We start from the raw sequence: 25,289 nt of genomic DNA, 5'->3' as shown, positions 1-25,289 counted from the left end.
GTTGTGCGTGAAAGATCGTCCATGAGTGAAAAATCGAGAAAGGAGCAAATAAAACAATCATTAAAATTTTCGGTCTCATTGAAGATCGAACCCGGGTCGTTCGCATGGCAAGCAAGTGTCCTACCACAAACCCATGATGTTACTTGCAACTGCTTCGGGAAAAAAACACTACATAAATGCCATGTAGTGGAAGGAGTCGCCATAACGAATTTTTTTCGACAGGTGTCACGACGAAAACGAGCTCATTCGGCAATTTGTAGGCGCATTTGGGAGGCCATCAAACTACGTCGAAAAAGACCGGGATAGTGCAGCCATCGCCACTAAAAACACAAAGGAACTTTAAAACAGCTCTCAAAATGTACAACTATGTCCATCTAGCGGAAAACATAGCATGCCTTTCTAGAGTCGTTGATCAAGCAAACAGCAAACGCTAGATGTTGTGCTGCCATCTGAGAGGCATTGCGAGACTCATTACGGCCTCCGTGATGGAGAGTGCGCAGCGTCTATATTGGAGGCCATGCGACTCTTGCTTTAGATCAAAAACCGGCATGTACCATTCACGCGCGCGCGTGTGCGTGTGTCTGTGTGCTATCTGTGAGACATTGTGAAAAACGTGTCTTGACTACAGAAGAGTGCTGTTCCAGCAGAGGGAAGTGGCCACACTGCACAGTCTTGCTCTTCAATGAGTACCTGTGGGACATTCGATCATGTCAAATATTGTCCCACAACTAACGATCCAGAATGATTCTGACGTTCAAGCACGAGCAACTGTGAGCGCTACCCACACTGCCTTATCTGCTACACTTCACACAGCATCTGTGTCAACTGGAGCTCGACCACGAGGGTGTATGCGGGAGTATGCACTTCGCGGTTGAAGGGAGCACTAGGGGCCGGATTTTGCGATCGCGTTCAACTCTTAAAGGAAAAGGCTTAAGAATCCCCCACTTTTTTAGTATGCATGCTGTGAGTAACGCTTTAGTGAGCCTACATGAGCGGTCATGTAGGCTTCCCACGACGCTTGGGCTAAAGGTGCCGCCTCGCGGTGTGTTAAGGCGTTGACGAAGTTACACTTTTTTTTTTTTTTTGAGGAAACGCGCTAAAGCGGACGGTCCGAGCGACAGCGCGTTGCAGGAGCTAATCTCAGGGAGCCACAAATTACCTAGCTCAATCTCTTCGAGACGCAACACCACCCCGTGAACCAAGAGCACTGCAAGTGGAGAGGGTGAGGGATAAAACGCGTCTTTGTGGCGGCTCCTTCACGAGTTCGACACTAGCTTTAATAAGAAAGAAAAGTTCCACGCTGGCGCAGTTGCTCAAGCGCCCGCCATCAATCATAAGAGACCACGAGGTCGTGGGTTTGACTCCTGTCAGTAGAACTTGAACTTCTTGGTCTAGTTCGATCACGTGCATTTTGCCAACGCATTTTCGTGACGGAAATACATCAGCAATGTCTGGGGGAATTTCGACATAAAACACTTTCGTTTATTAAAAGTTGAACCTTTTTGCCTACTACGTATTGGTTGGTGTAGTTGTAGACTCGGAGGCAGTGTTTTGCACTGACTTGTAGATGACGTCTGTGAGCTCCTTGTGTCTGCATATTGCTAACACAGATGCATCAACGTAAAACGTATGTGCAAGGTCCAAGCTATGGTGGATTACTGTTCAAAAAAATCGTAATATATGTGCCCATGAGGTCCACTGCGGGATGCGGTGGGATAAAAATAGCTTTCCGCAAAAACCCGTCTATTCGTGGATACATGTACACGGCACGGAAGCTACTGATGTCAGTATACCAGTTTTGCAGCAACCACACCAATCAAATATTGTGCGGTGCCAACGAAGACTGTGCGCGCTGACGAAAGGAGGGGCTCCAAGCTATACAAGTGTTTCATTCCCTGCGACCGGTCGGCACACTTACCATGCATTCGGCTGTCGGGATCCATACGTGCCCTCAACAGTGTCATATTGCTATAAGCCAGCACAGCGGCGTCCATTGCGCTGGGTTGATCCCCGCTGTCCGGACCGTCGACGCTGTCGAACACCATGGTCACCTACACAAGCACGACGACTGCGTTTGATACACCAGCGTACTCTCATATAGAATACTACATCAGTGGCTTCCACTCACCTGGCGAGATTGTTCAATAAACGTACAAATTCTTTATAAAATTGGTCACGTGTATTGGTCAAATTGGTAACACTTTTTTTGAAAAATCCATAAAATTAATACTGACCGTCTAAGAAGTTCGCATTGAAATTGTACCACCTCAATTTGAAATTTTCGAACAGTGAAGAAGACAGACTTTTTACAGTGTGCTTATGAGATGCCCTAAAGATGCAATGCAGCTTCTTTTGAGCTTTGGTAACAAGAAACAGAATGAGGCACCTTCGCATTAGCGCTGCCGAGCCGGAAGAGCGTGCGGAGCTGGGCAGCCATATTTGTTTCTCTTCAGCTTTCTTTCTCCTACCTTTCTTTCTTTTTACCTTTTGCTGTTTCTTTTGTCTTTTTCTATTTCTGTTTTCCTTTCTTTTTGTCTTTCTATTTTACGAATACTTCCTTTTTTTCTAGTTTTATACTCGAGTTTGCCTGCTTTACGTGCCAAGTGACGACAGCATATGACTACCCGGGTCCCTAAAGTGCTCCTCGCTTTAAAATCTGTACGGCTTACATCTGGGCTTACGCGGCCTTAATGCACTCTTGATGTGAGCCACGAAAGGCTTCTTCCCGTTACCGAAACTCAACAGAAGCCTGGAAAGTTACCATTCCTACGGTTTACTTATTTTCTTTTATTTATTTATTAGTGCAGCCTACATTGCCCAAGTCGGCATTATTGTAAGGGGGTGAGGGAAAAAAACAGTATTACAGTCGAACAAAGCGCACGTTTGCGCCGACGAAAATGGCATACATTTGCGTAGCAGCTCCAGCACATTCACAAAAAAGCACAAATCTTCTACCGACGAACAAACAACTTCAGCTGCAAGACCAAAAACACACATATCCAATTTATCCCATTCGCAAATAGTAAAATAGAAAAAAAAATATTTTGCAAAGGCACCAGTACGACATCTGAAGTCACGGATTTTTTATCTTCGTGATCGTTTCTACGTGATACGTAGTGTGGGCTCATCATGTATAAACTCTTGTTGATGCGGATTTCATCACAGAATATAGAATGGAAAAACTTTAATCGCGAGAATTTCCTGCGCTGCTCAAGAGGCTTACATCCTAAGTTATTTTTAATGCATCTAACACTGGAGTTAAAATTGTAATTGTCACTGGCAAAGCGCACCGCACGGTTTGTATGCGTTCAAGTTCAAGTACCCGTTACATCGTCTGTATAGCCATTGGCCTCTGAAATTGCGCGTCGCAGGGTTGCCACGTCCTCTAGAAGAAAAAAAAAAGCCGCAAAACTAACCAAAATAGCCAGAACAGTAGCCAACCGGCAGCCGTTTGTTTTTTGTTTTTCTTGAGCCAAAAAATAACCAAACATGATTTCAGTTTCGTTGAATTATCACCACAACCTGACTCTTAAAAAAATGCATTGTAGCCAATCTGACGTAAAGTAGCCAAATCTGGCAACCCTAGGTAAGGTGCCATGCTGCTGAGCTCCAGAACGCCCGTCCTGGCCACCCTAACGCCGGTCTAATTTCAGGCCACAGCGGCTGCGCGCATATGCATCACAGCAATGGTTATCACACCAAAATAGAGTAAAACAAGATGAGCTGACCTGATGCATTCCGGTAAGTTTATATTTTGATCCAGACTTCTATTGCTAGTATGCCGGCACTCACGTCCTCAACTTGAGGATGCGAGTGCCGGCATACTAGGAAAATGCCGTACAAGAGCGGCTGGGCCTTTCGCATGCACATCTTTTCTTATTTGGTTTGTGTTAACGTACCACGCAAACAGCAGCTCAAATGCATTCACGCAAGAAACTCATGCAGTACATCGCGCGTGCAAACAGCGATGAAAACTGGCCTGTCATTAAAAAAAACAATGAAACAGAACAGTCGATAAAGAAACGTCATGGCTGACCAGTGCAGCAGCGCCGGCAGTGAAAATAATAAACCGGAATGAAAACTGAGTGCAAAAATAGCGAGATGCATGCGCTCTGCGCAAGGCTTCCATGAGCCGACTGCATCCACTTTTCGCCAAATTCGCCACCTATACAGCTCAGGGCATTAGCGCGTGAGGCGGATAGCGGCTAGAAAGCCTGAGCAAGTCCCGCGCCAGTCACGTTACAGCGCCGCCTAACCTGTATGAGTTCCATTAATAATGTGGAAACCAAGGCAGTACAAAAAAATGCGATTGTACCTATAAGGAGCCGCAGCCGGCAGTGTGAATGAACCCTTAAACACTTTTTTTTCTATGGCTGCGCTTGGTTTTCGCGTACATTATCTGTTTACACCCCTGCCAAAAGAATAGCCATAAAGTAGCCAACGTCATTTTTTGCTGTCCCCGTGGCCTTTGCAACGTAGCCAATCTGGCGTAAAGTAGCCAAATCCGGCAACCCTATAGGTATAAGGTGCCACGCTGCTGAGTTCTAGTACGTCCCTTCTGGCCACCCTAACGCCAGTCCGATTTCCGGCCACAGCGGCTGCGTTTACGATAAGTCGAAATTCAAGAACATTCATGTACTTACACGTTGGCGCACGCAAACAAAAAAAAAAAACAGACTGTCAAATTAATCCAGATCTCTGACCTGGGTGCTCCTCAATCATGTATAATGGTTGTGACACGGGAAACCCCAAGAAAAATATTTAATTAAGCTGTTTTGTGAACAGTATTGCCCAATAACGTGGTACTTACCCCACTTCTGGACGACAATCGCATCCTTAGGACGGACCTGTTTTCGGGGTGCGCCATGAGCGCAGCGTCGATGTCGTCCATTGCGCCAGCACGCAGCAACAGATCTTTGCCCATGCCGCCTTCTTCGGCGGGTGTGCCCAGCACTACTATCTGAGAGGCCGGAGGTGACGATTGCCGGGCGGACGTATCAATTCCAAAAAAAGAAGCAAAAAAAGATATAGAGGAGGAAAGCTTAAGTGACATAAAGGCGTAAAAGTGCAGAATATTGAACGCTATAAGCAGACACTGATGATCTGAGGCCGCCACCGCCCAAACAGTGACGCTGATTGAAAATCTGCTCGCCCAACACCGATCACGTAATTATACTTTTGAAGGAATCAAGACATAATCAAGACAAGTTATTCACCTTTAGTTATGGTCATAGAAAGTGCATTCACAGAAATCCTACTTAATTAACGTACTTATTAGTGAAGTTGACTAGTCCGCTGAACTAACAACGACAGTAGAGTCAATTAAGCATAGCTAAAGAGCGCTCAGAGTACTTCATTACTTTTCAGAGACCACGCATCATGTTTCCCTCTCCTAAATCCTAAACCCAGTTATCAAAATTTATGTGCTTCAGCACATGTATACGTCACACATTCGGCCTATCATGACGTCACAAAGTTCATGACTTTCCAAAAAACTACACTGTTCCTTTTGCCATAAAGATCGGTATAACATAAGAATGTAACGTCTTTTCAAAGAGATAGCCGAGTGTTTATTGAGCATTGTTTCGCCACAAGGTCGAAGGTAATGTCACGCGAGAAATGGCTATAGCCACTCGTAGCCATTCAGAACTTGCAGCACGTTTCTCAAGCAGAAAGAACGCACGAATGGAACCAACATAGGACGAGCGCAAACAGTGTCACAGCCCGATACTTAAAGCGCTCTGCTCCAAAACAAAGAAAGTCGCACGGAACGAATGCACAAGTATACACAGGGCGAGTGCGAACTAACAACTGTCACAGTTGCTACTTTTTGTGTAAGCAGCGTGCTCTTTTAGCAAGCGCGGCCACCGGAGTACGGTGGACCATAACCGGAGCGAGCGAAGTGACCTCCGTGCCCTGTAACTTCAACGCTCTCTTGCGGTGAAAGCTGAAGAAGTACAGACCGCCCATCACGACATAAGCGCACGCGAGCATCGCATCGTGCGTGACGACGACTTTTAAAGCGCGCCCTTCGCACCCTTTGTGCCATCTCGCTGGTGAAGACAACAAATGGTGTAGTATATATATAGCTCACTGTTAGCTAGCTAATTAACGTACGCTTTGCGGCTGAGTCCGTTCGCACCACGCGTTGCGGAGCGTGGGGTCGTAAGTTTGACTCCTGGCGACGGGACCTTTTCATGTAGTTTTTTTAGCAATCTCTGTACATATGTTACGTCATATTCATGACGGAATTACGTAAAATGTGGTGGACCCCGTCATAAAACGATTTAATGTAGAAAGACAAGGACAAAGAAACAAAAGACTCATTATCACACCTTGTATAAAAAACCACGCAATCGCTAACGCGAGCAAATTGTTGCACTCGTAATTACAATTTATGGCCAGCACTTCAAGAGTAGTACCTCAAGGAAAAAAATCGCTTTCAAAATCTTAGATCGGTGCTCACCTTCCCCTTAAAGGGGACGTCGCTCAACTTGTTCTTACGAACGATAAGCTCCTTTGCTGCGACCGCAGCGGCGATAGCGCTCTCGGCAATCAGGTTGTGCCCGCAAGCGTGTCCAAGGCCGGGCAAGGCATCGTACTCGCACAGCAGCGCCACCACAGGGGAGCCCTCTGCGCATGTTTTACATGAGTGGCCAGTTGCTATGACGTTGTGACAGAGTCCCACACAGCAAACCTACATAAAACAAGTAACGGTTTCGCAAGGGTGAAGCAATGAATGCGAGAGCAACAAATAGGAATATTACACGAAGTAAGGCCCAACTCCTCCATATACGACGTGCCGTAGATCCACAAAACGCTGGCGTAAGGAAGCGCAGCCGCTGCAGTCAGCGAAGCGATATCCATACTGTCTGCCATTTCAACGCAAATTCAATAATGAAAAAGCAGGACGGACAAAGGTATGGGTGGGTCGTCGATTCCTTTCAAGACAAGGTACGCACGAACACGCCTGGCCGTTCAAAGTACGCAGTTTCTGCTGAAGCTACGCAGCCCTCTCCCGTCTCTCCCATCGCCCTGCCTGGTTTCAATGAGCCTTTGGCGCAAATAAAAACGGCCGGTGTATCACCTCTTCGCTTAAGCCGCAATAGTAGGATACTCACACACGCTTTCACTCGCACATAGAAGCTACAACGCGTGGGGATGCGCTATCGCCCTTGGAATTATTACGGAAGCTCAGTGAAGCTCACGGCGACGGCGCAAATGCACCTGGAGCGTCTATAGTATTGCTGTCGCCATAAGATGCCTCAGATGCAAAGCCTGTCAACGGAAGCCGAACAAGACAGATTTGCTCGTGACGACAGAGGCTTAATAGTTAGAAGAAAATGTCGGTAAAAAAATTTCGCTGAGGCCATCGTTTCGACAAGTGGACTTATCTTCACCGGCAGCAGCTGAGAAAGGCTGTTTCGTGCCTGACCAAGACAAGTCCACCTCTCGAAACGTTGGCATCCAGCGGTAGTCCTAGTTCAACCATACCTTAAGATATATACAGGATGTTTTAGGTGCGATGCAGCTTTTTGATTCACGTGTGTAACACCGTACGTATACGTGCGTCCGTACGAACGCGCAGCCTTTCCCTCACCGCGAGTGTTAGAACAGTGCCAAGTAGGTCACGCCGCAGCTACGCATTCACGTCACGCTCGCTTCGCACGCTTCCCTAGCAAGTGCGCACTGACGTCACTCTCTCCTTCACCCACTGCCAGCGCCTCACTGCCCGCTCGCCGCAGCACCCGCAGCTTCCGGCTCCTCTGCCCGCTCGCAACACACTCCTCTCGCTTCACCCTCTCCACCACACGCAACGAACGACCGCACGTCGAGTGGAAACACTTTTTCGGCTCTTTATCTGCGATGAAACTTACACGAAACGCAACCCGCCTTCCGTGTCTGTGTTTCAAACAAGTTTACTCTGTTAAACGCTACATCGCGTTTCAACCGTTCTTCCAGCACCCGCGTCGACGCCCATTTCAACCGGGTCAACGCCGTGCGCACCACTGCTGCTCCGCATTCCATCAGGGTTATCTTCGGGGAGATGGTTCATAATTTTGTTAGTTTTTTGACAACGCAAATCCTTTGAAACCATCATATGACGATTACGCCCATGTCTGTCTCGCATGCGAACACCTCGTCGAGGGAGAAGTATTTTACCACAAATAATTTGTCATAGAAGTTACTAATTACAAAAACTCAGTAACCTGTAATTCTATTAGTAGAAGCTGCTCGTGATGAAAAGTTGCAGTAAGTGAAAATCTGTGGCATGCGCATTCTTTTAGAAACTATGAAAGTTGCTAGTAATTTGATATATTCATTGTCGAATTTTAATGACAACCAGCTGACCACGTCTGACTCGTAGCAAACGCGGCCACTCTATTACGTCAGCACATAACTTCCCGTGTCAAGGATGTGACGAAATTTGAAGCAAGCCTCATCGAAGCAGAATTTGGTTAAAAGAAAAACAGCAAGTGCTCTAATCTACACAATTGGACACCTTGTTTTTTTTTGCATTCAATGTGCCCCGCTTATCGATTTCTAACTATTCATTCCTCCTGCCTGCAGCGAAAAACGCCGTAATGGCTGCTGCTAAGTTGTACGCTGTACAGGGAAAGAAAAGGTGGACACTGCTTTTTTCAAATGCGAATGCATTTCTCAGTCGGGCTATGTCAGGCATCCGGCCTTGTCCGCGGCGGTGTCCGCGCGCAGGCAGGTGTTATCTCTCCGCTCTCACTCCTTTCATTGCAACAGCTGCGAGCGCGCACGCATACCGTCGCCCCTAGCAAGCGCGGCATGTGGTGTGAGAGAGCGTCGGCGCAGCGCTTCTCCGCTCCTTCTCTCGCCATTCGCTCTCTCCTCCCTGCACCCCACTCTCCCATACGCTCGCGCCTCACTCTCGACCATGTGTGTTAGCTACAAATCTTGTTATACTACCCTCCCCCACAACACCCATGCCTCTCACTCCCCTCTAATTCTTCCCTACCCTTTTCCCCCTTCTCGTCCAAGTGTCGCGGTTGTGGTTTTCTCGCTTGAGAGACAGTTTCTGCGTCACTTAACCCCACTCTTCACCCTCCTTTATTTCGAGAATCTCTTCTCGCGGGCTGGGCTCCTCTCAAGAATATCCGGAAATGTGTGCTGGAGACGCCGCTGTGAAACAGCAACGCCGAGCTGAGAACGCTGGCTCCCCACTCTCCCGTCCGCTTGCTTCTCACCCTCGACCATTTGCTGGCTCGGCGCCTCTCAGAGCGATGGCAGAAATCGGTGAAGGTAAATTTCTGACGGCAACGGTACCCTCTCTCGGGCCAAGAAATGCCTTCGTATTTTCTCACGATTCCCTTCGGGGAGGTGGGGATTTTGTCCTTGTACACAGCACCGAATATCACACACCAAGAATGAGAGAGCTGCTTGTCTATTTGCAGACTACTGGCGTACAGCAGGTTCTGCTTTGACGCACTTCGGTTCAAAGTTCATCATTTTCTTGGCCCGGAAAATTCCTGTCTGACGCAACAGTCACCGCGTTTCTAATGCTTCAGGCGTGGTCCATTTTGATATGTCTATCAAAACTTGTTATGGATATCTAAATCTATGTGCGACTTTTGTGACTTTTAAAAAAACTGAGTTTACCACGAAACCCTCGGCTAGAACATTACCATATAAATAGTTGCCCTCGGGTCAATATTGTCAAAAGTTAATGAGCTAGCTTCTGTTAATTGGCCACATCGATGTCACTTTACGTGCGGCAAAGTATTTATGCCTCGACGTAGCTTTCATGTCCTAAAAAGACAGGAGCCTCTGATAGCACATCTATTTTAAAGGTGTCCACTATATATAGGGACATCTTGTATGTGGCTTATCTTCTAGGACCAGTTGTACAGTGGACTGGATTGTTATCACGCTGCGTTGTTCCGTGATACACGTCACATTAACGCTTGCTCGCAGTGATTGAACCACTGCATAGGAACATGAAAGAATAAGTGCACATGTCGCGTAGGCACATTCGTACCATTATGGTGATTCGCCAGTGACTATGTTTTCATTAGACATTAAAAATGGCTGTATGCACCTCACAGCTCAAGTTCTTGTGTTTCCTGTTGTGCAAAGGTGTATGTACGTAGAGCTTCAGTAACAGTAAAATATTCCATTTCTCACTGTGCCACTAGTTCCCCTGGCACTTTGGTAGCACGTTCATAAAGAGGTGTCAATAACTTAAAGTTGAAACCAATAGCAACGGAAGTTCGAGTGCTGTACGCTTCCGGAGTTTCTCGAACTGTCACTGTAATTTTTTTGAAGTCCGGGCGTCTGCGTGTTTTTTTTCAATGCGAAGGCATTTGTTAGTTGGGGCATGTCAGGAGTCTGTCGGTGTCCGCGCACCTTCAGGTGTTATCTCTCCGCTCTCACTCCCTATCCCATAGCAACAACTGTGGCCGAGCGCGCTTATCCTCGCCCCTATAGCAACCGGAGCTGGTGGTGCGGACGGAGGTGGTTCGGGCGCGTGCTGGGAAAGGCGGAGGGAATGGGTCCTACCTTTTTTTTTTCTCTTGCCTTTTCTTTACGTATCCCTTTTATTCCCACTGCCCTATCCTTGTGCCCCCCTGTTGAGGTTATATACAGACAGTTACATACAAACAAAGTTACGCGCGGCACTTTTCTCTTTTCTTTTTCATAACCACTTAGTGTAGCGGAGAGCGAGTGGAGAGGAGGAGCGCGCTCTGGCGTGTGAAGGCACTCGCATCGCGGAAGCTCAGTGGAGCTCCTGCGTGTGAGAGTGGTGGTGGTAGTGGTTATAAGAGGAGAAAGGCACCCAATTTCTGCAGCCCGGTCGGGAGCACGGCCCAGTGCCTATGAGAGTGAAGGAGAGAGTAGGTGCAGCGCTTCGCCGCTACTTCTCTCAACGATCACTCTCTCTCCTCCCTGCGCCCCACTCTCCCGCCCGCTCGCTCGTACGTGCGCTTTTCATGCAGCGGCCGTGGCACGTATATATGAATGGAGTGAAGCGCGTGCCCTCTCGACCTTTCGCTGGCCTATGAATGTGTAAATAAATGGTTACGGTACAAATCCTCGCCTCGTCATCAATTTATGCCTTTAAAATTACTACGCCATGTACTCTCGGCGCAAGAAATGCATTCGTATTTGCTCGCGATTCTCTTCGGGTAGGTGGGGGCAAATATTTTTATTCTCTCTCTCTTTATGTCTCGTCATGGAAGAATCGCACAAAATACTTCCGTGGGTAGACAAGCTATAGTTATCTGGCCTCAGAGATGTAGTGAAGCTAAAGTAACGAATCGGAATGTCTTTGCTCCTGTCTGAAGCCACAATATGACTCGAAACAGAAAGTAAACATATTCGTTCACAACGGCGGAGCTTTGGAAAGGCTCAGCCTTTTCAGCACGTACCTATATGACACATTCCTTCTGTCAGTCATTCAAGATAACAGTTATGCTTCACAGGTCCATGGCGGAGCAACGGAGTGTGATCCATTTTCTATAAAGAGGGACAAGCTCCCAGCCTACCGGGAAGTGCAGCCTACGTTAAGAAAACGTGTCTTGTTTTGAAAAGTGTATATAAGGCGGTGGTGCCGTGAGTAAGCAAGAGGCCGTTAATATAATGTGCGGCTCGCTTAAGTTAGTCGCATTCAGAGGGTGATCGATCATCCAAGTTGACGGGTAATTTTTGAACTATTATTATTTGCATTATTATTTAATGCAATCGATAATGCAACGATCGTTACCATTTCATGTGTGGCGAGCCTTGACATTAACGAGCGTTAAAGGAGTACCAACGAAAATTTATTTTTTTAATTGTTGCTTTAAATGAAAGTGCTGGTGTCGAGAAACCTAAAACGGGTGTGCTTGGTAACGCATCAAATATAGTTTTTGCCCTTTCTTTCGGTTTCGATATCATGGGGGCGTCTCCTCCATGACGCGTGACAGCAGGTCCCATGAATATATATCATGGTGACGTTCGAATGGCAAATATGTCATCTGCTCGTGGTGGAGGTAACAACGATGGTTGAACTGTCGTACAGTGACCCTGACAGTGATTTCTGCGATTTAGGCTGCGCGCAGGACGCAGAGCTCGCCAACTCAGAAAATGTATCGACTCTTCGGGATAATGTCCCCTGCCGTGGAACCAGCTTGCAGATTCTCATCAACAAATCTTCAAAATAAAACACTTTGTACGTGTTGTCCGTCTCAAGTGTGTGGATAGCGTTGATACTGCATACCAAGGAAACAAACTTTTTGCGATGTGTTCAAATCGTGTCAGTATTTTTTCTAACATTGAGCCCGTAACGGCATCAATACCGCAAAGCTGTTGAGTGTGTTAACTAGAAAGATGTTTCTCGATGACGCTAACTTTATCGAACGTTTATGCATGCGACATGTGCCTGCGTTTTGCTGTGCCGATGATAGAGCATTGCATATAGTTACCCCCGTACTCCGCGCGGAACGCCGTGTCCAGGAAGTGGTGTCGGCGTACGTCGAATCCCTCGCCCTCCAGGAAGGCGCACAGCGTGTCGTGCGCCTTGTGCTCCTCGAAGCGTATCTCCGGGTTCTCCCACAGGAAGCGACCCACGGCGTGCAAGGCTTCGGTTCGAGACAAGACCGCTTCGTCCACGATTCCACGGGCATAGGTCCCGTTTGTGTCAAAAGAGCCCATCTTAGATAGCTCCTGCAACAAGCGAAAAAGAAATCGGGAGAGAACTCGGCCATCAATTTGAGATTGCATGAAGGCAATGATTTGGCGTATACAAGACCATGTGGCGTGTCGTATACGTGGTCATCCGCTTGACATCTCTTCCCTACCCTGCCACGTGACATCGAGGTAATACACAACTTCTGTTATGCAAGTTGCCTCGCACGCGAATTTTGTTACCCACTTCTGGTCCCAAGCTACATCCTGGTTTCCAGTACTCGTCCTAACCACCCCCGATTGTGGTTTACTTATACTGTGGTTTACTTTCCAGTAGTCGTCCTAACAACTCCTGATTGTGGTTTTACTTAGGCAGCCCTCTCACTTCATCTACTTGCTGCACTGATGCTAAACTGTTGTAAGGACCATCTCTACTCGATATAAGCTCTTTTCGTAGTCATCGTACGGTATCAGCCACAGTCCGTGAAGATGTTGAGGGAGGCGTTGTCACAGAAACGGACAACTTTCAAATATCCAATCATTCGTGATTATATTGACCAAGAGTAGCCTCCATCCTTGATTATCGAAGATGTCACCATCGTAGAGTTTCCCAAAATTAACTGCTAGCGCTGCGATCGTTCAGCGACCATGGGAATGGTGGGTAGTACAAGCATATGCCTAGCCTTTGTACTTGCGGGCTTTGTACACGCTTGTGGCTTTTTTATTTCCGTGTTTTGGTTTTGTTTCGAATGAAAGAACGGGTGGTTGCGAACTTCATGAGCCGTTTTTAAATCGTGAGCTTAAAAGGTTAAGGTGGTGAAGTGCAACAGCTGAAAACCTGCCATGTTTTTTTAGTGACAAAACAAATCCAAGCCACGCGAAGCCACACGGAAGCGTAAGTACGAAGATTAGACAAATCTATGTACTACCCATTCATCCCCATGCTCGCTGAAGCACCGTGTGTTGCAGTTATCATAGACACTAGCGCTATTGTTCCCTCTAGTGTATATATAGGAAACTCTATAGTCGCCACAAACGGAGCGCAGGGAGCACGACAGCAGCAGGTCAGGGTGAGGGTGCACGGCGAAGATGGAAATTGAATCAAGGCCTATAAAGCCAGATATTGTTCCGGTACATAATAATAATAATAATAATAATAATAATAATAATAATAATAATAATAATAATAATGATAATGATAATACTTTTTATTTCTTCAAATAAAACAGTACATGTGACTAGGCCTGCCAAAGCCAATTGGTGGCCTGAGTGGCAGAGCCTGGCAGGCAGCAAAACAAACCGGACGAGTTACATCATCGTATTTTATGGCCTAAGAGGAATGATAGGACAAAAAACAACGTGCATATAAGATTAGAAACAACAGGGCATACAAGCTATAGTTACAAGCATTATACAATAGTTACAGCAATTGAAAGTGAAAAGGTATAAAGGAAAAAAGAACAGAATTACAGCAAATGTTTCTTAAGCAAAGTACCACGCTAGAAGATTGTGCAGTGTCATGCTTGCGAATGAGTGTATATGAAATAACACACTACATGCATTACAATTGTAGGCAGATACGCCGTAGCCGTTTTTTTTATTTTTGTATTTTGTTTTTGTGCGAAAAATGCTGGGGGGTAGTTCATTGAAATAAGTTGGGCCACATAATGGGCTCGTATTCCAGTTCCATACTTTGTTGAACACCGCGGCCTCCAGTAACGTACTTTGGGCCTTAAAGAACGAGAAGTATCATAAGGAACCAGGAACTCTTTGGACCAGAAATATTTTAAAACAACCGCTTGAATTAACAGATCATTGGAGTTTGGCATAAACAGCGTTTTGAAAATGTCTCTCTCAGAATTCATGTTCAGGTCGTAAGATATATTTTTTTTAATTGAACGCAATATTCTGTTTATTCTATTGTGCCATCAGACAGCACAGTGTTCGTAAATGGTTATTCCGTAACGCAGTATACTGTAACCTAAAGCGTGTGCTATCATCTCACGTACTGAAAACGGCATGTAGTATCTTATGTTATATAATAGACATGACACAGCGCGAAGTCTTTTGCAAACATAGGCGAGATGACTATTCCAGGAAAGGTAGATGTCAATGATATAAGCCAAGGTATTTCACAACAGATGAATACTATAATGGCCTACAAGAGCAGCATGAACAGTCAGAACAATGCAAAATGAAAGGATAGTCAAGGGTTACTTTCTTCAATGGATTATGGAGACAGATTAGATTCGTTTTAGACACATTTATATTAATAAGGTTATCTCGAAACCAATCCATGGCTTTAGTGGCAGCTGACTGAAGAGTAATCGCCTCATAAAAGTTGTTTGCAGTCGTCACGATCACAGTGTCGTCGGCGTATTGATATAGAGAAACCGGTATCGCGCTGTGAAGGTCATTTACAAAAATACTGAATAGCAGCGGACTAAGAATTGATCCCTGCGGAACGCCGGTTTTGATTCTTTGGAACGCGCTGTGAGATTGTTCAACGGAAACAAGTTGACGCCTGCCTTGGAGGAAATTTGCCAACAAAAACCAGAAAGCACCCCTAAACCCTAAATGAAAAAGTTTATCCAATAACAAGATATGATGGACACTATCGAAAGCCTTGCTGCAGTCAAGAAGGAGCGCACAGGCAACTTTGTTGTTATCGAACGCCTCGTTCAACTGATCAGAGAAGTCTTCCAATAGCCTCCGAGTGCTTTTCTCCAGTCGAAAACCATACTGTCAAGGCGATAAAATGTTGCGACTATCGAGAAAGCTTGTCATCGTTAACAACAAAATTTTTTCCAGTATTTGTGCTATAGAAGGCAGAATTGATATCGGACGATAATTTTCAAGTTTATCACGCGCACCGCTTTTGTGTAGAGGTATAACTATTGATGTTTTCAAGTTTATGGGAATTTCTCCACTAGAAATACTGCGATTTAGTAGTGCTATCAGAACTTCATGGGTGTATTCAAATGTACAGCGCAAGTCAGTTATTGAAACACCATCAATACCAGCAGATTTTTTACACTTCAAACTGAAAATGATAGATCGTAAGTACTCTTGTGAGATTCAAGGTAGATAAGCCGATTCGCTAACACTGTGATGTAGAGTGCACGGGCCTGCATGGGAATTTGTGTTTTTAATTGTTCGAGAGAAAAAGTTGTTAAATTCATCAGCAATCTCCTGTGCGTTATTGGCTTGACTCGAAAAAGAGCTATTCAAAATATTGACGCGAGTGTTTGCGCCTCTAAAGGTGTTAATTAACCCCCATGTTTGTTTGTTTGTTTTTTTTTTGCTGCTCTTACTGGCATCCTTAAATTTGGCTCGGAAATGGGTTCGTTTAGCCGAGCGAATCATAGCATGAACCTTGTTTCTGCTTTGCTTAAATTTGGCTCGCAAGCTGACGTAGAGTGCACGAACCTGCATGGGAATTTGTGTTTTTAATTGTTCGAGAGAAAAAGTTGTTAAATTCATCAGCAATCTTCTGTGCGTTATTGGCTTGACTCGAAAAAGAGTTATTCAAAGTATTGACGCGATTGTTTGCGCCTCTAAAGGTGTTAATTAACCCCCATGTTTGTTTGTTTTCTTTGCTGCTCTTACTGGCATCCTTAAATTTGGCTCGGAAATGGGTTCGTTTAGCCGAGTGAATCATAGCATGAACCTTGTTTCTGCTTTGCTTAAATCTGGCTCGCAAGTCGGAACAGTTAGGATAACGCTTACATTGTGTCCAAAGCAAGCCCTTTTCTTTTATTGCAGCGAGTAAATGCGTTGACATCCATTTATTATCCAATTTACGTTGTCTAATGTGTATTGTTCGCGTCGCACTTTCTTTTAAACTTATGAACGCTTCTACAACTTTATCGTAGAGATCACTAGCAGATGTTCTTGACAAAAAAGAATTCCAGTCATAATGAGCTACCAGACTATCAAATTTTTTTCGGATCTAGCACCGAAATTAGTTTTTTTTTTTTTGTATCGGTTGGCATCGTCGTCATATGTGGACAGCTGATTGAGCCGCAAACAAAGTAATGGTCAGCTATCTTCGTCTGTACTATTGCGATTTTTGTGAGCAGGTTCTGCGCACGCAAGAAAACGTGGTCAATGCACGACACGACAAGCTTTCCAGCCAAAAATTCCTCTCGAGTCGCTTGATTTATTCCGCACTCTAAGCCCCATTTAGAAAGGCTGTCTAGATAATCAGCAACGAGGCCTACAGTGGGACGCAAAAGGTCAATGTTGACGTCTCCTACGATGCACACACGCTCTTCTATCGATAAGGATGATAGTGTGGACTCAAGTTCAGATAAGAAAAGGCGCGTATTGAAACTGGGCGGCCGGTACACCGATAAGAGAGTCACCGAAAAAGCGGGCGTGTTCAAGTGCAGTGGTAACACTTCGGCTTGTGTAAAGCGAAAGGATAGCTGTGAAACTGCCCATCTGTTGCTTATAAAAACGGCAATGCCTCTTCCTTTTCTTGTTGGGCGTGTGTATGAAAAGGCTTGGTAACCCGCCAGAGCAAACTGTGAGAATTGTTTGGATGAAATGTTGATTTCAGTAAAGACGAAAGCACCGAAAGTTAGGCGAGATGATGAAGTGATGGCACAGAACTGATTCCAATGTTTCCGAAGACTACGAATATTGACATGCGCTACTTTAAAGCCGTCGGATGAGGCACCAGAAAGGAATTTAGCTGCATTCGCGAAGTCGGTGCAGGTGATACTTTCCATAACCGCCATGTTTAGACCAGCTTATCCAAATCTGACAGTTTTTCAATGCGAATGGTAGGTGCTCCTTCAGCTTTTTTTGCTAGCACCTTTCCGTCCCTCGTCCACACGAAGTTATAACCTTTTTCTTTTCCTTTCGTGCGGGTCAATCCGAATAGTTCTCGGTTCATCTGTGTCAAGATTTCATTAGTAAACAAACGAAGAAAGTTATCGGACTGGACAAGATCATGAAGGCCATTTCGAGCTCGAAGCCATTTTTCTTTTACTGAAGTGTTCTGTACTTGCACAAGAATGGGCGGTGTGCGTGTCGATTTATAGTGGGTTGGCAAACGATGTACCTTGCATATTGCATCTTGAAAGTTTACTATAGGTTCAAACGTCCAGCTAAGTCACTAATGAAGGACCTCAGGTTTTCACCTTATTTAGAAGGGATACCATGGATTTAAAAGTTACAACGTCTGCCATATTGCTCTAGTTCATTTATTTGCACTGTCGTTCTGTCAAGAGCTTCAGCTTGATGGGCAACTGTAACGGAAACATATTCCACCTGTTATCTTAAATGAGAGATTTCGGCTTGGTTACAAGTCATATTAGAGAGCATGGAATCATATTTTTCCGACAGGAAGTCAATAGGCGTTTGAATTTCTGTCACAGTGCCCGCCATCTTTTCACAGGTTTCTTTGAAAGAGAGCAGTTCCTCAACTTTCGACACAAGCATCTCAGCAGTGCTAGTCAGCTGGTCCGATTTGGTATTAACAGTAGATAACTGGGGAACAAGTGAACCATCGCTATCACCCGAACCTATGCCAGACTTGCACATCTGGCACGCCCAAGTTTCACGCTTAACCGTAGACATTTTGATATAAGCGCTGTCTGTGATCGCGGAACAGTTTTTCCCTATAGGAGAAAGCTTGCTTTATAAGTCGAGCACACCAGGAATTTGCCTTCGACGGGCTTGGTACATGATGAACACAAGGAAGACATCGCAGTGCAGTCAGCGGCAATAACCAAATCACTATATACAAGGTGAAGTTTAGGGACCCACCTGCCAAGAATGAAGAAAATGTTTCAGTGACGCTGGCCCGCCTTGCTGCGGACTGCAATGCCAAGCCGAGAACGCAGGCTTTTTGTACGTTGCTAGCGGCACACAATGACCGACACCAAGCGGACCAGGTTGCAGTGATGTAGATACAAAAACGGGCGTGTCTAGGGATTCGGGGGCCGCATGCGCCGAAGAGCGTCTATGATGTCAGCGCTTGACGAAAACAGCGATTAACTCCCAGGCTTGTCACTGTGTCCTGCCAAGAATGAAGAAACTGTTTCAGTGACGCTGGCCCGCCTTGCCGCTGACTGCCAACATGACATATAAAGGGCCACTAGGTAGAGCCGCATAGTGTTCCGGTACATCCCATACAGGCAGACTGTAGGTAGAGCCAGATAGTATTCCGATGCCTTCCATATCGAGGAACATCAGTTGGTAGAGCCAGATATATTTCCACAACATGTCGTATAGAGGAGCGCTTGGTAGATGTCGATAGTATTGATGTGTGGGGTTCAACGTCCCAAAACCAGTCAGGTGAAGTGGATGCACAGTCAAGTGAAGTAGATTGTATATGATGGTGGAGCGCGTTCGATCAAACTCACTCACTCACGCATGTTGGAGCGAGTTTGATCGCGCGCGCTCCACCACCACATAATTCGTTTCACCTAACTACCTCGTATATCACAATGCCTTCTTTTTTGGCACCCTGTTCGCCGTGGTGAGACAGATGTTACGAAGCTCAGCTGCTGATCCGAAGGTCGCCGAGGCGATGCCATTCAGACGGAGGCGAAATGCTAATGGCCCGTGTACTGTGCGTGGTCAGGGCAACGGACGATCTAAGTGTCCGGAGCCCTGCACTGTGGTGTCCCTCATAGTGGTTTTTGAACTAAAACACGAGATATCACCATCATCACCATCAACATCAGCATCGTTATTATTATTATTATTATTATTATTATTATTATTATTATTATTATTATTATTATTATTATTATTATTATTATTATTATTATTATTATTATTATTATTATTATTATTATTATTCATCAGCCTGACTACGTCCACTGCAGGACAAAGGCCTCTCCCATGTTCCGCCAGTTAACCCGGTCCTGTGCTTGCTGCTGCCAATTTATACCCGCAAACTTCTTAATCTCATCTGCCCACCTAACCTTCTGTCTCCCCCTAACCCGCTTCCCTTCTCTTGGAATCCAGTCAGTTACCCTTAATGACCAGCGGTTATCCTGTCTACGAGCTACATGCCCTGCCCATGTCCATTTCTTCTTCTTGATTTCAGCTATGATATCTTTAACCCCCGTTTGTTCCCTAATCCACTCTGCTCTCTTCTTGTCTCTTAAGGTTACACCTACCATTTTTCTTTCCATTGCTCGCTGCGTCGTCCTCAATTTAAGCTGAACCCTCTTTGTAAGTCTCCAGATTTCTGCTCCGTAGCTAAGTACCGGCAAGATACAGCTGTTATACACCTTCCTCTTGAGGGATAGTGGCAAACTACCTGTCATAATTTGAGAGTGCTTGCCAAATGTGCTCCACCCCATTCTTATTCTTCTAGTTACTTCAATCTCGTGGTTCGGCTCTGCGGTTATTACCTGCCCTAAGTAGACATAGTCTTTTACAACTTCAAGTGCACTATTACCTATCTCGAAGCGCTGCTCCTTGCCGAGGTTGTTGTACATTACTTTCGTTTTCTGCAGATTAATTTTAAGACCCACCTTTCTGCTCTCCTTGTCTAGCTCCGTAATCATGAGTTGCAATTCGTCCCCCGAGTTACTCAGCAATGCAATGTCATCGGCGAAGCGCAGGTTACTAAGGTATTCTCCATTATTATTATTATTATTATTATTATATTCTCTGCACCCTGCGACCTTGGGATGGCACACCAGGCTCATGCCCTTTCCCCTTGCCGAATTTTTTTTTTTTTTTTTTGCCATTGCATACAAGCGAATAATGACCATTTCAAAGGGGTGCCCCACCCTACCGCGGCGAAAATTTCTGCCCCTGGCCTGTCTTTCAACGTCTTCTCAAGCAAACCCCATTTCCCTGAGTCATTGCGGAATTCTGCCATACGACTGTGCTCTGTGGTTGCCTGCAATGCTTCCGATTTTCCAAAGACTTACCTCTTGTTCTCTCTCTGGTGAAAAAATGTGGCAAAGAAAAGCGGTTGGTCATTCGATGAGCCGCACAGGACGAATAATACCGTACACCGCAGTACACTGGGTCTGCGAGAAACTGTTACAACGATGTCTATTCGAGATAGCGACAAAATGACATGCGTGTACTAAGTACACAGATAACGAAAGCCTCTCCATGGCTGCACCGAGGCACGTCAGGTGTTTTAGGAAGCGCTGATATCTTGGATGTCGTTGAGTGCCAGTCCGTCTGTTTGCCCACTGCGACGCTTAGGACTGCTAACTCGTTTCGCACACACTTTATTGTAATAAAATAGAATGATTGCTACCTCATCGCTGATTAGGAGTCGCGAGATACCCTGTGAAAATATGGAGATGCCGTTAGCTGTGTACGCCTCTGTATTGTTTTTTTTTCCTTCTTTAGTAATTCCGGACACCTACAGAATACTAAAGGCAAACGCACGACTGACCTTGGTGCTATTCCTAAGCCGGAAGTAAGTAGGAGTGTCTTGTTGAAGAGAGTGTTTGCAGACACGATGAACTCTTATCACTGCCTTCGGTATTGGTCCTTTCTTTCGAACTGGCAGAGCAGATATTGCATCCAGGCGAAAGTGCGAACGTCAAAGCATACACTCGGAAGTCGCAGAGAACTCGGTCAAGTACGCACTGTGGCTAGATGACGGTAGAGTGTGTCATCATGACAGCATATGCATCGTGTTTAAGCCTTAGAAACACGATACGTGTGTATTGATGGAACGGAACACATCGGGCAGCTGTGAGCGTAACAGGCTGTCGTGCAGCTGTGTCCGCTGTGACCGTGATCCTAACGCCCGCCACATATGTAGCGTGACGTTCCCGAGTGAATTTCTATGCGATGAAAATGTATACATGTATTTCTAACACCAAATTAGAAGTTTAACTATGTTCCGCGGCTTACGGCTGACGCGCATCGAAGCGCCACGCACGCCACGCACGGCGCGACCGAGTGACGAAATTTCGCGCATGTTGGCAAACGTGCGGCTAGTGCGCTGCTTACGCTGCCCCCTATCGATTCTGACTTCAGTTTCCAGTGCTGATAGCACAACGTGTGCTCCGCGAACTTCCCAAAAAACAAGTACCTGCGCCAAATTGAAGGTGGAGTGTTATGGTAGCCTTATTGAGCTATTCCGGTTCACGGCTTCGAAGATTTGATTGATTGATTGATTGATTGATTGATTGATTGATTGATTGATTGATTGATTGATTGATTGATTGATTGATTGATTGATATGTGGAATTTAACGCCCCGAAACCACCATACGATTATGAGAGACGCCGTAGTGGAGGACTCGAAAAATTCCGACCACCTGTGTTTCTTTCACGTGCACCCAAATCTAAGCACACGGGCCCACAGAATTTCGGCCTCCATGAAAAATTCAGCCGCCGCAGCCGGAATGCAATCCCACGACCGGCGGGTCAGCAGCCGAATACCTTAGCCACTAAACCACTGCGGCGGAGCGCACAGCTTCAAAGAAAAATTACTAGAACTTACACTGTTCTCACTGACTTGTTGGCTGGAATGCTTCAAAACTGCTCTGTCTCTGGCAGGAACTCTCTCATGTATAACAATCCAGGCGCACAGAACTCATACCAACAAACTCGATAAACCTGCTGCGCCGTCATGTGCCAAATATGTAATGGAACTATATAAATATCAAGAAATGCGACGCTATTTGCGCCAGCCGAAACGCTAACGGTCAACCTACTTACCTCTTGGACAGCTTCGCATTAGAAAACGTCACTTGTTATGAATACGTATATGTTCATATATCGTAGAGTGTAAACAGGATAGATGTAATATTCTAACTACAATCGCACTGCGAGCTTAAAAACACTGAAATCCACCATTTCTCCTGAGTCTCAAACAGCACATAAAAAATTTTCCTGTCTGAACGTGTTTCATAGTTTATATTACAATAACATTCTTCACGACAGATTTACGTTATAACCACGCTGAATGTCCCATTCCATTGCTTATCGTTGCGAGGTATATGTATTCCGTATTGTAAAACCTGAAGTTTTTCTAGCGTGCGCAAAAAAGCGAGTGGAGTCCCCTTATTTATCGATCAATATTTTTATATGTGGGGTTTAACGTCCCAAAACCACTACATGATTATGAGAGACGCCGTAGTGGAGGGCTCCGGAAATTTAGACCACCTGGGGTTCTTAAACTTGCACCCAAATCTGAGCACACGGGCCTACAACATTTCCGCCTCCATCGGAAATGCAGCCGCCGCAGCCGGGATTCGAACCCGCGCCCTGCGGGTCAGCAGCCGAGTACCTTAGCCACTAGACCACCGCGGCGGGGCTATTTATCGATCAAGTGGTGGTAATTACAGTTTTCGTGAGGCACAATGTTGAAATTATCTTCATTGTTATTTTTACTGAGTATATACATCACAGGTGAGGTTGGATAAAACACAAACGAATTAATAGAAGAGTATATTATGTTACGCTTTTGTTTGTGTTTGATCCGCTCTCATCCGTAATGCTCATGGCATTGAGTGGACGCTGATGAATTAATAAATAAATATTCCAGGCTCCAATTCTACAACACCTACTTGCAGGGGGGCATTGTAGAATACTGTGAAAAGTGCCTTGCCTCGTGACACGGTTGAGGCGTCGACCAAGCAGAGAAGACATGGAGAGGGCGACGCACACACGGTCCAATTACGCTGTCGCGTTCTCTGTACTCCTCAAGGTGAAGCTCAGCGCTCAGAGTGATTTTCCTTTTAGGGGCGAAGCTCCTTAAAGCGGCACCCGTTCGTCCCTCGTCGTTGTCGTAGTGCGTAACCAGTCTTACGCTTTGATCTGCAAGGTGGTGCCGGCGGGAGAACTCTCCTGTGCGTTGTTGAACAAAAAAAATTCGCAGCGTACGCGTTAACTAAAAGCCGAATTCTTCTGTCTCTCATTCCCAATTAGCAGCCATTGGCATGTACATTAAGCACTATCTGGCAAGAAAGGGTTGCTACGTTATACTCGCTGGGCGTAACGTCCTTGGTTTTAGAAAGGTTTAGCGAGCGTTGGGCCGCAGTGCCATGAATACAGTGAACTAGCATATACCATGAACTCGAGGTAATTGAAGGTGGGAAGTAGACACGAAGCGCAAGCTGCAAGAAAGTGTGCGTGTGCCACCTCTCGTTTAGCCCTTGTAATGTCCGCTAGACGGCAGTGCTTTTATATGTGGAATATATGATGAAAAGATGCAAGATGGTGGTACTTGGAGTGTTGACTAGATGGACGAACGGACACACAGACAGATGCATGGACGGACACACAAATGGCTGCACGGACGGATGGATGCATGGACGGACGCAGGGGCGGATGCATGGATGAACGCAAGGGCGGATGCATGCACAAACGCAGGGATGGACGCACGGATGGACGTGCGGACGCACGAACAGACGCACGCACGGTCACACAGACAGACGCATATATGATGAAAAAATGCGAGATGGTGGTACTTGGAGTGTTGACTAGATGAACAAACGGACACACAGACACGCATGGACGGAAGCACGAATGGCTGCACGGACGGATGGATGCACGAACAGACGCACGCACGGATGGGCAGATGGACGCTCGGAAGGTCACACAGGCGGACGCATGTACGGACGGAAGCAGGAACGAATGGACGGACGGATGCTTCGCCCCACTCTCCATCATTCACCCCGTGAATATGCTGCCATTTTTTATTTTCTTTTTTTCTTTTATACAACAAAACATGTTATAAAATCACAACAAGGATCGTATGCGCCATAGTTGTCCGTAACCACTATCGCACGAAATAAAAAAACTATAGAAATGAAAAAAAAAACACGAAGGACACAACGGGATTTGAACCCAGGTACCCCATAGGCCAATAAAGTATTTTACCACAGAGCCACGCCTGCGCTTTTTTTTTCTTTATTGAAGAGCCACGCCTGCGCTTCAAAGCCTAACCCAAACTTCCCTTATGAAAGGTTTGATGTTGAGAAAAGATTCGCGTTAATACGAGTAATAAAGCATTTTAGAACAGCAAAAAACCAACCAGGCGTAACACCGGCCTCATTACAAAACTTTCGGGCATAACATTTTATTGATGTCAGCCACCGCATAAAAAATTGCACTTTCCCTCTACACAAAGATTGTGATTTATGGCGTAGTAGATACCACGCAAGTGTGCTGGTAGCAAATCCAAAGAGTGTTTGAAAAAGTCCCAGCTTTCCCGCAAAGGCGACAAAGCAACAAATCGTCATGTTACACGAAGAATGGCAAGAAGATCGAAACGTTCCCCGCGTTGCTCACGCACAAATGACGCACGAAACGTACTCGCAGCTACGGATGAACGCGAATAAGTGTCTTAGTTGTTACTTTACTGCGTCTGAAAAGCGCGCCCTTTTCGCAAACGGAGATGGTGCAGCGAGTGCAGGGACATTTGTGCGCCCGGTAACTACAACAGAATCGTTCCGATGAAAGCCCAAGGCGTCCGATTTTCCCCACCGCGAGATAAGCACGTGCAAGCGTGAGCGTCTACCCTTCCCCTCCCCCCTATCCACGGGACAAAGAGCGCGTGGGATATGAACGCATAAGCGCGCGTCGCCGCGTCGTGACGATCTGGCAACGCGGCGAGAAGCGCTCGTGGCGCCATGTAGCTGGTAATGCTGAAAACACTATACGAGGGTTTTACGTGACGTCATCCGCTTGAGGCGCTAG

At 45.9% G+C, this 25,289-nt stretch overlaps 1 protein-coding gene across 2 annotated transcripts in view; it reads right to left on the bottom strand.

Moving 5' to 3' along the window:
• Positions 1–20,677, bottom strand: part of LOC119178304 (peptidase M20 domain-containing protein 2) — a 36,372-nt gene extending 15,695 nt beyond the window's left edge. The window contains exons 1-6 of one of the 2 annotated variants that reach the window (XM_075883511.1): positions 20,544–20,633; positions 18,415–18,667; positions 12,435–12,675; positions 6,467–6,633; positions 4,811–4,960; positions 1,919–2,051 (exon numbers count right to left, since the gene is read on the bottom strand). In XM_075883511.1, the coding sequence (XP_075739626.1) occupies positions 1,919–2,051; positions 4,811–4,960; positions 6,467–6,633; positions 12,435–12,663 (679 nt within the window). In that variant the 5' untranslated portion in view covers positions 12,664–12,675; positions 18,415–18,667; positions 20,544–20,633. Of the gene's footprint in view, positions 1–1,918; positions 2,052–4,810; positions 4,961–6,466; positions 6,634–12,434; positions 12,676–18,414; positions 18,668–20,543 lie in introns of both variants that reach the window. The other variant, XM_075883512.1, reaches the window with a different exon arrangement.
• Between the last annotated feature and the right edge of the window lie 4,612 nt (positions 20,678–25,289).

Source organism: Rhipicephalus microplus, unplaced genomic scaffold (genome assembly GCF_043290135.1).
Source record: "Rhipicephalus microplus isolate Deutch F79 unplaced genomic scaffold, USDA_Rmic scaffold_18, whole genome shotgun sequence".
NCBI lineage: Eukaryota > Metazoa > Arthropoda > Arachnida > Ixodida > Ixodidae > Rhipicephalus > Rhipicephalus microplus.
The sequence above is the reverse complement of the archived record's forward strand: the minus strand, read 5'-3'. Positions and strand labels throughout refer to the sequence as shown.